Source organism: Myxine glutinosa, chromosome 10, assembly GCF_964187855.1.
Source record: "Myxine glutinosa chromosome 10, kmMyxGlut1.1, whole genome shotgun sequence".
Lineage (NCBI taxonomy): Eukaryota > Metazoa > Chordata > Myxini > Myxiniformes > Myxinidae > Myxine > Myxine glutinosa.
The window spans coordinates 85,620,070-85,634,493 of record NC_136270.1 but is presented as its reverse complement, the minus strand read 5'-3'; the positions used below and the strand labels follow the sequence as shown (position 1 = coordinate 85,634,493).

The following is a 14,424-nucleotide window of genomic DNA, read 5'->3' as shown; positions in this document are numbered from 1 at the left end:
GCTTTATATGTTAGATTATTACATACACAATTCGCTGATTGTCAATTGCATATCGATAACATAACGTGTCATACATTATGCACACCTATATAACAAGAGTACTCATTTACAAATCATGTATGCATTATATATATGATATTATATGAATCGTACATGTATTTTGTAATAAGAGCGATAATATGTGAATTTAAAATACAATGTATTCTGTACGAGTCAATATACTGTATGTAGCCTGTTGATATATGAGATTGAATAATCATAGAGATGAGGGGGTATAAAGGTGTGCGAATTTGAATGTGGAGCGCCCCCACTGGTGCGGACTCGGTGAACGGAATATGAAGGTATGAGTGACGTGCGATGCAGATAAAGTTCGGAACACGATCTCTGCGGTTTTCAGCAGACCAAGGCGACATGGCTGAGCGCATCGCATGACCTCGAGTCGCGGGTAGGAGGCGCAACGGCACCAGGTGAGCGCACGTCTCATCGGCACCGCCTACTCGCCGGTAGCGCCCAGCGGAGCAGGTAATACAGTCAGCGGAGGCTGCGAGAGGGAAGGGACAACAAAGGGAAGGGTCTATCGAGTGTCTCACCGGGCTTATTGCAGCCACCGACATGGCTTTGTCTCAGGAGATGTGCCTTGCTGATCGAAACGTGAACTGGATCGCAAACGATTCGAAACCAGAGTTCTTTTACAGCGAGGTGCAGCGCCTGGCGCTGGAGGCACTGATTGACTCGGGCTTGGACGCGTATCAAGAGCGACTCAAGAAGGAGAACATCCGCAACTTTCTATCGAACGACGAGTTGGAGAGGGTCCGTCTCGGCATGCGAACTATATGGACCGGCGGGAAGAGCGCAGGAGAGTCGAAGGAAGAACCGGACACCGAAGAGCCCGGCGGCCACAAGACGTCCCAGTCGACGCTCACATATTGGCCCGAGCGATCGGACGACGAAGACCCGAGCACGCTGGACTTGGGATGGACGGATCGCGAGAGCTACCGCGGGGTGACGCGCGCCACGGTGTACACGCAACCGGCGGCCGAAGGGGCCGCGAGCATCAAGGAGACCGTGCGAAGAATCGTCCAGCACGCGCAGTCGGTAAGTACGTCATCATTGATAATATTGGTATCGGGATGTCCAAAGTTCGGGACCACTTGGGGTCGCACCGACCGAGAAACCCAAGCAGAGTTCAATGCGGGTTTTCATCCGAATCTCCACTTGTGCGTGAGGCCATCACGTGCGACGTACTGTAGCCTTTGTGACGTCATCCCCAATGATTATCCAAGCCAAGCGTGTTATTATAACGCGTGAATCATCGTGCTCGGAAGGGGGTGCGGTGTGCTTTGGGTGACGGCGGTGGGACAGAAAAAAAGGACAGTTCAGAGAAAATTGGATCCCTATGAGCCAACACGACAGGCATCCGTCCAAAAGGGCAGCTCGCGGAGCTCCGTTGAGTTGTGAAACTTTAAATGGATAACCGATCGTGGACGACGAACAATGGGATGAAAACTCTAGAGTTAGCTGGAGTACATCGGCTTTATGTTTCTTGTTTCTTGTTTCATGTTTCTCATAGGAACGGGTCCAGGTAGCCAACGATGCCGGAATCCGGCTGGAAACTTGTACCGACGAATTCGGTCAAGTCAGGTGTTGTTGGCTACCTGGACAGCGAGCTGGTATATACAGAGAAAGAACGTTTGCACGAAAACTACTTATGCCATAAACGTATTGCTCGTTGAATATCTGATTTTATTTGGAAGACGTTTCAACACTGAACACCAACAATGGCATGATGGATGCAATAAGCTCGTGTTATCGGCAACGAAGATGAAAAGATTCCATAAAAAGTTGGAATACCTTTGATCCCCATTTTCACCAACACAGTGGAATTCTGTTCAAATTCTTTTGATAAGATCGCTTTTCTTACCTCATAATCGGGCAACAAAGCCATGCACTATATTTACTTATTACATACGCAAATATGGCTGAGTATTGACCACACCTGCCCCGGTACGCCACGTCCTCTTGCCGACGTAATAAGGAGATGTTTACAAATACATGACTGCAACCTCCCTCCTCGCCACAACTATAAGAATGTTTGGGGTCACACCTACCATACTGCGGTCTGCGTTCTGTTGATTCCATCCACATTTCAATATACACCTTTCCATAAACTGATAATATACATAAATACATACCAATCAATATATGTTTTGAAAAATTACACACCCAGACTGGGAATCAAATCTCGGTCCTATTGTGAACCACACCAGTGCTCTGCCATCTGAGCTATCTGGGACCACACTTTGTGAAGCCACAAGATGACATTTTCCAGCTAAGCCGAGAGTTGAACCCAGGCCAGACAGCTCTGAGGCAGTGTGCGTTCCTCGAGGCTATCCTGCCAGCCCTGCATTAAGCCGGCTGTATTCTTTTTCTCTGATGCACTGAAGGTTTTCCAAATCCTCCAGTACTGATTTGCATACCCACGGTAAACATCAAAGAAGATAGCCGGCTTAATGCTCTATCCAAAAGCCTATGGGTAGAAGGCGTTCTCCACCTGCGTTGCCTACCTCGGATGTTCGCGTGCCACCATCATAACTTAACATCGCGGATATAATTTTTTTCTTCAATAATTTATTTACAATACATTTAATTGAGATCGCTGACCGTGAGAAATATAACATCCAACCGTAAATGAGTACCTGTACACAATGCAAGTGACATGAGGTGTGGCAACGGTGCACCAGGCTTGCATTGACATGTCTACATTGAGAAAGCTGTTTAAATTCAATTCCATTCAAATGGTTTATTAAATTCAATGTATTGTGACAGCATGCCAAATTACAAGTGTATAGTATTATATTTTTCATAAAAGAAAAACCAAAAGATTCATAACTCAAAAAAAAACTACAATACATCATAATAAGAAATATTACAATATAAATATGATTAGAGTTAAGTAATATATTTATATTGGAGTTAACGAACAGCAAGACCAACAGTCTAACAACGGTGTAGCTGGGGAAATTTCATACTGATCGGATCAAGTGTTCTACTTGTCCATTTATGATGTCATAATGAAGGCACCAATGACATTATCGTCAACATATTTTGTTCCACATGCGGTGTTCTTTACAATGATCCACCCTTCAATTGTTTTTCCATGCAGCGGTTTCGGAGATATCGAGGTGCAAAGTTTTTCAGTTTTTCCAAGATGGCACCCGTACCACGCGACCGACTGTATGATGTCTTAATTATCATTAAAAAAAATCTACAGGAGGTTTATTAAAGCCTCTACAGGCCTCACCCATAGCACAGCCACACCACCAATGACATGTTGAACATTTCGTGTCAATCGGATCCACGGTTGCTGGGAAAACGAATTTTAAAGGGAATAAACCCACAAAATGCCAGCGGAAGGGACATACATACGCACACATACATACATACATACATGCACACATACATATATTTAAATACATACATGCATGAACATACATGCACACATACATACAAACACACATACAGACATACACACAAACACATACATACATACATACATACACACATACATGCATACACACACACATGCATACACACACATACATGCATACACACACATGCATACACACACATACATACACACACACACACACATATGTATATATACACACACACACACACACATACATACACACACATATATACACACATACATGCATACACACACACATGCACACAAACACACATACATGCATATGCACACGCATGCATACACACACACACACACACACATACATATATATATATATATATATATATATATATATATATATATACATATATATATATATATATATATATATATATATATATATACACACACACACATACATACATATATACACACATACATGCATACACACACACATACATGCATATACACACACATGCATACACACACACATACATGCATACATACATATATACATACACCGGACAGACAGACAAACGCTGTTCTAGTCAGCATTGCATTATGGGCTACGCTGTAAAAATCAACAATAGTTTCCCCCAAACAACAAGTGAATCCTCTTGGATTGCGCTGAGGTTCGGGCATGGAATTTCTAGGAGGAAGTATAATTTGTATGCAATGAAAGTACATGTAATATGGGATCGAGTAAGATCGAGTAAGCTTCACCAGTGCGCGTGCGCGAATTTACGTCACGTCGGCAGCGAGAAGGCGTTCCCCAACACGAACCAATCAGGAACTGCCACGCCCACTTATATGATCTCAGAATTCCTGTGACAGGAATTAGCGTTACACTGGCTGGAAGTCATTCGCTAGAGGCGCTTCCTCAGCGCCAATCACCAGTGCGCGTGCGCGAATTTACGTCACGTCGGCAGCGAGAAGGCGTTCCCCAACACGAACCAATCAGGAACTGCCACGCCCACTTATATGATCTCAGAATTCCTGTGACAGGAATTAGCGTTACACTGGCTGGAAGTCAATCGCTAAAGGCGCTTCCTCAGCGCCAATACAAGGACATCACAAATGAATAGGCAGTGTATAAGCTTAAATGTAAAGAAGAGAATAAATAGTGGAAAAGCAATGGCAAAACAAAAATAACGAGGGTTCAGAGAAGACGATACTCCGTGCATTGTTCAAGTCTATACGTACTTCCATTTTAATAAAATAAAGATCATTATAAAATCCAGAAGTTTAGCGCTGTTGAAGCAGTCTTATGTACATCACGCTTATACACCACCTTATAGACCACCATATATAACATGTCCAAGTATTGCAAAACTGGAGGTTCTTGGAAGTATTTCAAAGGCAATTTGTGTTCTCGTGGCAAGTACACATTTATATTGTAATTCAATTTAAATAAAATAAAGGTTGTAAAGGTCATATCAATAAATTAATCCCAGGTTTTACTGCCTTTTTACGCAGCGTCGATTACACCACATTATCTATGACGCTACATTAGTTATTCGTGCCTGTTGTTTGTGTCCTTTATGATGTCCTTAAAAAATTAAGTTTTCTGTTTGGAATGATTTTCAATTTTGTTTGACTACCAGGCAGGTAGACAGGAAATATATTATCTCACTCCTCTCTGCGCATCTGCGATCGGGACAAATTCAGAGACAAAGTAAGTTAAAACGGCAGATGTAGCTTCCGATTCTTGTTCTGATTTGTGCTCAAAATAAAAAATTCAAACAAAACAAGTTGTTCCTTAATCATAAACTGAAAATCAAAAACGGATAAGACAGATGGACGGACATGACCGAATTGCTTAATGCCCGCTTCTTGCTTTGCGTGCGAGGGGTAAATATAAAGAAGGACAGAGGCTGAAAGGTTGGCCTAGAGGTATGTACACTCGCTTCTCGGATGTCTAGCCTGAGTATGAATCCTGACCCAGCCATAAACTGTCATCTTGGTGTTTCACAGGCAGGGTTATTCATCAATGTGTGTACCACTAAAGGGATTCCCGGTCTGCAATCATCAATTGGTGGACATTATAGATCCCAAGGTGTCCTGCGTGAAGAGTCCGCGAGTTATTGCCCGCACCATGAACAAATTACAAATCCCTGCCATAATTACTGCTGGGAGGGCAATGGCAAATCACCCATGATAACCTTTCCTCAGGAAGCTGCCTTGGTGGCACCAACGCTTTGTGCTGAGTGTGGAACATCGAAGATAGAGGATAAAGGAGCAAGGACAGGAGAACAAAGGAATGAAGGATTTGGGCAATCAAGAAACCGTTAAAAACATACTTAAAACATCAGGTTATTTTGAGATGGGGAGACATTGTTATGACTTCACTAAACCATTTTGTCTTAAACATGCAAAGCATGGTAACGCACTATTCTTCAAACAATTTATATTCCAATGAAACTCTGGGAGTTCCACTGTCCACCTAAGGGCTCTTGTGAGGTTATTAACAGGGAAATATTCCATAAATGTATTATTAGTTTTTAGAGGTTTTTGCATCACTAATGGAGGAAATAAACCCTGACACGGTGGACCCATGTAATGGCCTTCGTGCCATGTTCAGGCTGAAATGTGTTTCATTCCCACTGTAAAGAGTGCTGTGACTGTAACAAAGACCCAGCACGTGTCATGTTAACATGATAGATGCAAGTCGGTTCCAAGACATCCCTGTTTAATTTCCCCCACAACGAAAAAGGATCATCTCGTCTTTCTGTTCATGTTCCAATATTCGTGTTCAAAATGTATGACAAAATGTCTGAGGAACCGCTACACCGATTGGTTCTTCAGTTCAAGTAACCGTGACACCGATTAGTGTTTATAAATGCACTAGTTCTCATCTCTTCCGGTCTCTTTGCTGTGAATCGCATTGAAGAGTACAGCACGAAAAGCTTCAGTGTTATTGTCATTATGTCGTGTTTGTTTACGTGTGTGTATGTATATATATATATATACAGTCACGTGAAAAAGTAAGTACACCCCATGTAAAGTTTTAACTTTTTCAACATATTTCAACATACAGCTATTTGATCTTCATTTCAACAATATTGATAGATAAAAGTGATATAATATAACAAATATCATGAAACATTTACATTTTGTAGTCAATTGTATAATTTAAGTAAACATAAATGAAAATTTTGCATGTGGAAAAAGTATATATAGTTAAATATATATATATTTTGGGGATCTGCCGCTGGCCTTCTCCCCTTATCAAGGGGGGGATTAGTCCCCTTGTCTTTACTGACCTGGCGCGACCCGGGACCTATTTCGTCCCTTCCGGACAGCACTAAATAGGGTTTCAGGACCAAATTCGCTGTTACCTAAGTATTAGCGCTGCCCTGGAAGTGAGGAAATAAGCCCAGCACGAACCACGTGTGATGATGATACGCCGAGCGGTTTGCGTACACGTGATCCGCGCTATTATTACTTACTAGACGTGATTGGAGCGATCTTATTCGTACCACGCTTAGCCAATGGAGAAATCACAAAGGCGATCGAATTGGAAAGGAAAGGAAGAACAAAGATGTTTCATTAACATTGCACGTATTTACAGCCAGGACGAAGAGACACAGGGAAATCCTTAAACAGTCTTATACTTAATACCCCTGGACAAACGGGCCCGTCTCACACACACACTCACACGGGGATTGCTGATCGGCAGGATGATGTTCTCCAGCGCGTCCAGGAATGGCTCTCGTGCAGCTCTCTCCGGCCCCCGGCACGTCCCGTGGAGATGGAGGTAGGAGAGGGCAGGAGCTCGTAGCGTGTCGCCCGAACAATCGGGTTATCTCGGGGCGCACGGTAGAGGGCGGACTTTGGCGCGACTGGCGGTTATTCACTCGCGGTTATGGCCGCGTTCACTCGCGTGGCCGAAATGCGCTATCTGCGTTACCGGCATGTCTGGCTGCGCCCGCGTACATGTACGGCCAACGCCTCTTCCTCTAGCCCCTGGCGCGCACGTTCTATTGCGAGGGTCAAAGTTCAACAACGGCGAGTGATGCAAACTCTGTGGCACTGTCCTCTCGTGCCACTGGTGCAAGTCAAGTCCAAGTCCTGCTTGTAAGTCCTCCTTGTAAGTCCTCTGCCACTGCCGTGTGCACACGAGTCCTTTCGAGGGCTTTTCGTATGGGCTTATATAGACCCGCCCCGTGAACCTTCTGGAACTCACCAGACGCGCTTCACTACGCCCTCTCACGCCATGCCGCTCGAGCTCTGATTGGCTGGTGGCTCTCACCGTCATTGCCTCTGCCGCTCCCGACCTCAACGCCGCCCCCACCTTTTTAGGCCTATCTCGTGTTACTCGACTAGTGGACAGCCAAATGGGGCGCGGGATGGATTGCACCCATAGAGGTAGAATGGAGGTTGGAGCAAAATGAATGTAGGGCCTACTCTCCTGTCTTTACACAACGCAGGCACTAAGAGGGGAAATGGCCTATTCTTACACATACTAAGACATAACTATACTACAAATGTGCCTATATGTTGCTCGTGTGACTAACTATGGGGGGCAAACCTTTAACCTTTAATGACTTCAATGTGCCAATCTCAAAACCGCAGCAATATATATATATATATATATATATATATTATATATATATATATATATATATATATATATACACACACACAAACATATACTTGTATGTACCTATATATATATGTATGTACCTATATATACATACACACACATATATATATAATTATATATATATGTGTTTGTGTATATTTATATATATCTATATATATGCGGAGAGGAAGGTAATGTAATGAAGATGGCATCACCATTACCCACTGGGAAGTTACGTCACTTCCCCCAAGCTCAGAGTCTGTATTTGTCTAAATTTAAAGTGCGGTGTTGTCGCATGTATTAGTATGCATGTCTGTGTGTGTGTGTGATATTTGTTGTACTCCTCCTCCTTGAGTCTTAGACTCTGGAAACACAAAATATTAAGAAATACATTCTTTCTACTTCATGCATTTCAAATATCCACAATAATGTAGAACCCATTGGAATCTCCCGCGATGAAGCTAATAGTCAGGTTCACTATGTTTTTTCGTTCAAAATCATGGTAGATTAGCAAACCTATACATTTTTGGAAACGTTATTACATGGAAAATCTGAAAATCAATGTTTACATTTGCCAATTCCGACCAATTCGATTCGACCAATTCGATTCGACCAATTCGACCAATTCGATCAATCGACCAATTCCATTCGACCATTCGACCAATCGCTTCGATCGACCATTCGACCAATTCGATCGATTCGATTCGATTCGATTCATCGAATTCGATTCGATCGACCATTCGCCCAATTCGATTTGCCAATCAATTTGACCGACCTTTGCTTGTGTGGAACGGACTGTGAAAACGATGCGGACTATATTGTCGGATACGACACACAGGACAGTGATGACGAACTCTAAATGGCATATTCTGTAATCGTGTATGTTTGATGCCATTGACTGCCTGTGTATATTTTGTCATTGACTGCCTGTGTAGATGTGAAGTTATACTGACTGCATGTGTATATATGATTTTGCTGACTGCCTGTGTATGTTTGGTGATATGAATTATTGTGACACATTTTGATGTTATTAACTGCCTGTACAAAATGATAACATGTATTTGATTATGCAACTTATCGCGAATATAAAGACAGTATTTTGCAATTCAAAACCTTTGATTCGTGTCTTACCATTCCCCATAGCACTAATTTGATACTTTCATTGGATTCCTTGTCCCTGAAAATATAGGTTTAGTATATTTTAAAAAGTTTTTAGGGTAATTAGAGGCAGAAATAGAACAAAATATGTATTTTGCAGTGGCCATTTTGAAAATCCAAAATGGCCGCCATACAGGTATCTCTCCAAATGTAAACATTGATTTTTAGTTTCCTTATGCTATAACCTTTCCAAAAATGTATAGGTTTGCTAATCTACCATGATTTTGAACGAAATATAATTTATTGACATAGTGAACCTGACTATAACTCCAAGGGCCTCTCACTCACTCACCGCAGGCAGGTTGGTGGTCTTTCCGTTTTCTACCGACTCCTCTCTGGCCTTGCCCCCCCAGCTCTCTCTGGGCTCTGTCCCGCAAATATTCCTACAGGTCGCACAATATCTGCCTGCAACCCTCTTATGGTTAAACTGCCAAAATCAAGACTCTCTGCTCACCTTCACTCCTTCATTCCCCTTTTCTCCCGCCTCTGGAACAAACTACCTCACTCTCTTCAATCCCACTCCTCCCTCCAGGTCTTTAAAACTGCTGTTCACCACCATCTCTTATCTTCCCCCATCCAAAACCTTGATCTTTTCTACTCCCGCTAATTTCACCCCAATTCCACTTTTTTGAAATACCAACTTCTGTCCTGGAAGTCCTTGGTGTCCTTGTGTTTTATACTTCTCCCTCCCCCCCCCCTCCCCTTCCCACGCCTCCTCCCCCCAAGCCCTCTCCCTTCCACACATCTCCCTGCTCTCAAATGTTGTGTTTGTGTGCTTCCCCTTCTCTCCCCATCTTGTCCTCCGCTTCCTCTTTTTATATATTTTGTTTGTCTGGTTGATTTGTTTGTGAAGTAAATGTTAGCTCTTTCACGAGCCTCGATTCAGTATACAAAAAAACCCAAAAAAAACCCAACCCACTCCACCCCTTTTTCTCACTCTACTCTATAATAAACATCCTTATATGCTATTTGGTGCAAAAAAAAGAGAAAGATGCATGCATTGGCTGAAAGCAACTGCAGGTGTTTTCATTTCCCCTGAAAAGTAGCAAAATGCAACAACATGAGTCGAGGGTGGCCTTTGTCTTGTGTTGGTCTGAAATAGGCTGCTTTAGGAGGTTTTTACTGAGGCCTCCATTGCCAACATTTGTATTACCTTCAACTTTGAGTTCCTGTTCGTCCTATTATTGGTCAGGTTTCAATTGCCAATGAGTTTGATATAACAAGTCTGTGTGTCACTTTCATTTCAACTTTTTTGTGGATCCTCATTAGATCCTTAGGGAGTATTTATGGCTTTGCATTTAACTTTCGAGATGGGTGGCTGATGCAGCATGCTCAAAGTTTTTCGATCAGGTGCAAAGCTGATAGTTTATTTTCAAAAAGTCATTTTTGTTCAGATGACTGACTTCAGGTTTAATTAAATTTGTGCATCAGTTCATTATTTTGCTTTTTGCAATCACATCCCCATGCCTCTTATCTCAAACCAAGAGCTCACTTGTGTTATAAGTACAATATCTCATAGAAGGTGCCTTTTCTACACAAAATACAAGGGCATTATGAAACAATAGAGGGACCAAAAGGGCCAACAGGAGGTGAAAGCTGAACTTGGGATCATAAGATAATGAGGAAAATATTCAAGTGATAGCATCCAAATGGGCAATTCAAGTAACGGCCCATCTACAGAATGTACCGTGCATACACAAAAATGGGACCACATCTTTTACCCCATCTCTTTCCTGACCTCTCTTTCACTATTACATGAACTTATTTATAGAGCCTAGTGTTGGGTTAGCGGTTATGGTGCTGGCTTGGGATCCAAGGATCCTGAGTTTGAATCCCGGTCGGTCGATCATTGAATTAACGCCAGGGGGGTTGACTCAGTCTGTCATCCTTCCGAGGTCGGCAACTTGAGTACCAGCTCACTGGTAATTGGGGCACTGCATCAGCGGCACAAACGTGCTTTCAGAAAAATGATGCAACCAGCAGCCACTGGCTGCATACGAAACAACAACTAATTTATACTCCTGTTTCTCCCCCACTGGAGGTTTCTCCCCTGTGTTACGTGGTCCTCCCGGTGACTACCTGGTCTCGGTGACCCCCGGACCGTGAGAGGAACTCCGCCAGAAAGATATATTATTTATGCGCTTTCGTAACGCAATCAATATGAATTCCAATCAATAAGACACCCCACACCAAGGATCAGGAACAATCAATGATATATTCCCTGAGCAATCAACAACCATCAACAATCAGCAATCAATACTACAAAGATGTAAACTCATCTACAGTAACTCTAAGATGGCCATCTTATTCATTCCTCACGTGAGCCCCACTCCCGACTCCCTCCATGGTCAATGTCTCTCACAATGTCTCCGTACTCCTGTAGTTCGATCTCCGCACGCGGGCGGTGAAACGAACCCCGGGCGGACGTGCTCCACACGTGCACGTCTCGTACCGGGGACCGCTGCTGCAGCGCACACCTCCTTGCCACGCAACGGGGCAAAACCAAGCGTGGCTTGCAACGCGCGCGAGGCCCAAGGTGCGACCCGTACGCGTCCTTGTAGACGGTGAGGTGAACTATGCCGGACGCTGGGTTCCGTGCACGGACCCACGGCAACTTGACGTGTCAAGGGGTAAGTACCCTGCGCAGGTAACTCCTTTTGTCAGACGGGCTTTCAAACGTAGCAAACGTAGCGTCCTCCCCGCTGCTCAATATCGATACCAACTCTCGTCGGAGCTCGGCGAGGAGGAAGAAGAAGATCGTCGCTTCTCCAGGACCTCGTGTCTTTTTCCTTCCGTTTCCGGTCTCCTTTTTCCCAGAAGGGCTCCTGACCCTTTAATCACAACCTTTAATCGACTACACATTGATAAGCAAAGACCTGAATAGTAATTTCACATGAATTTGTAACACTTCCCCCCTTCAAGAAAGAAAGTTTGAACCCAGCGAAAACTTTCTTTGCCGGCCAACTTGGATAAACAAATCAGATAACTCACACCCCCAAATCATCAGTTCCCCCCGGGCACAGTTATCACTTTAAAATAAAGCAACAAAATTTCACACAATCCCCTAGATTAATTCCCTCTGGACCAAGCGTCAAGCACTTCTAGTTTCTCTTGAATGACGGTTAAGAGGTGGTGACCAAAGCCCCAAAGTTAAACCTCTCGATAGCACTTTTTCGGGAGGCCCAGCTGAGTATTCCCTACATGGACGCCTTAAGGAATGTGGAGTTCACGGTTAGTCCGGGGAGGAAAGTTCATTACCTGGACGCCTTTAAGAACGTGGCGTTCACGGTTAGTCCGTGTAGGAGCCCCGGCTCGGCGGCTCCACCGTATATAGTGCTTCAACTTCTCCAGACTCCTAACAGTTACGGTGGGACCCCTTGTCCCAGCCGTTACCTGACTGGCGGTCTCCTTCTCGGCCAGTGCTCTGACATTCATTCTTTCGGGAGGTGCCGTAACTCTGGGAGCCTCCATAGTAATATCGGCTGCTGCCAACCCCAAAACTACCGCCAAGTTGTCCTCTTCTGTAGACCTCTCGACGCCTACGAAATGCCTTCCCTACTGTTATGGTCCGACCCTCCAAATCCTTACCATTCCAATTCTTCTCTGCCTCTCTGGCATCTTTTGTGCTTGCAAACGTGACAAAGCCGAACCCTCTTGACCGTTGCGTTTCCCTGTCTTTTACCACCCGCACTTCCACCAGTGGCCCATATCTGTTGAAGACAGAGGTCAGAACTTCTTCCTCTGTGTTGAAGTTCAGCCCCCCTACAAATAACTTGGAACTTTTGTCGCCATCCCGAGCGGGGGTGGTGTTATTTCCCCTGCGGGGCTCTTTACCCACCCTCGGGTTACCATAAATTTGCCCCCCGGCCAAATCATTCCCGATAATCACAGATACTCCCTCTACAGGAAGCGTGGCTTGTAAACCGACGGTGACCGGTCCTGACACCAAATCGGATTCCAAATGGATGACATGAAGTGGGGCACTAACACAGCCACCGATCCCTTGTAACCGAACACTATCACCAGTTGCGGTACTCTTTGACAATGGCAAAATGCCTTCAAGCATTAAGGATTGATGGGCTCCTGTGTCCCTCAATACCCTAACAGGTCTTGGGTTAGTCAAGTCTCCCTCGAGGGAGACAAACTCCTCATAAATAAATGGTTGGTAACTCTTCTGTGGGCGATTTCTTACGCTAGCCATCGCATTCGGAGTTGTAATAGTCGGACTCCGCTCTGGGTTGTCCCTTTTCATGAGGTAACAACTGGACATCAAGTGTCCAGGTTTTTTGCAAAAGGCGCAAGTAGGCCCGGAGGAAAAACTCGTGATCTGCCTCGGGCCCCCCGGGAAATAAGTTTGTCTTGGGCCCGTAGCCCTCTGATTTCGAACAGTTGGGGTATCCGCGTTGTCCCCATAATCCTCTCGAGGCCGCCGCCATGTATTGTAGTTCTCCGCACCGGGTGTTCCATAACTCCCCTGCTGAAGTCTAGGCGAGGAGCTAGGTGTGTGGACCCCTATCCGGTGTGTTAAGGCATAATCATCTGCCATGGTGGCTGCGTCCCACAACTTTGGTACTTTCTTTTCCTGCAGGTACACTTTGATGTCCTCGTGGACACCCTGTTGAAATTCCTCCACCAGCATCAGGTCACGCAATGCTTCGAAGTCATTCCCGACTCCTTTTGACTCACACCACCGATCAAACATGTTTTCTTTCACTCTGGCAAACTCCACATGGGTCTCACTCTCCCTCTTCCTGGCATTCCTGAATTTTTGCCGGTAAGCTTCCGGAACCAACTCATAGGCTTTGAGGATGTGCTTCTTCAATACCTCATAATCTGCACATTGGTCCATTGGTAGCGCCGAATAAATCTCTTGAGCTTTTCCCACCAGCACACTTTGCACTAGTATGGTCCAGGCCTCCTCCGGCCAGTTTAACTGTCGAGCCACTTTCTCAAAGTGTGGAAAAAATGTTGCGACTTCCTTTTCACTGAAGGGTGGAACCAGCCTCACATGTCTGCCCACATCCCAGGTGTTCTGGCTAGGTGTCGACCCCGTCAGCAAGGGTGGTACCTCTCCCCGTTCTCTCATTAAATCCAGCTCCTTGAATTTAATCTCTTGCTGAAGCGCCAGATCACGTTCCTTCAACTCCCTTTCGGCTTTTCTCTCCTCTGCTTCGAGTTCCCTGGCAGCTCTCCTCTCCTCTGCTTTTCTCCC

At 44.6% G+C, this 14,424-nt stretch overlaps 1 protein-coding gene across 3 annotated transcripts in view; it reads left to right on the top strand.

Annotated features, from left to right (window-relative positions):
- The first annotated feature begins 398 nt into the window (after positions 1–398).
- The window catches only part of LOC137434022 (uncharacterized), a 107,787-nt gene continuing 93,761 nt past the window's right edge, over positions 399–14,424 (top strand). The window contains exon 1 of one of the 3 annotated variants that reach the window (XM_068126621.2): positions 399–1,095. In XM_068126621.2, the coding sequence (XP_067982722.2) occupies positions 613–1,095 (483 nt within the window). In that variant the 5' untranslated portion in view covers positions 399–612. The remainder of the gene's footprint in view (positions 1,096–14,424) is intronic. The other 2 variants (XM_068126620.2, XM_068126619.2) reach the window with 2 other exon arrangements.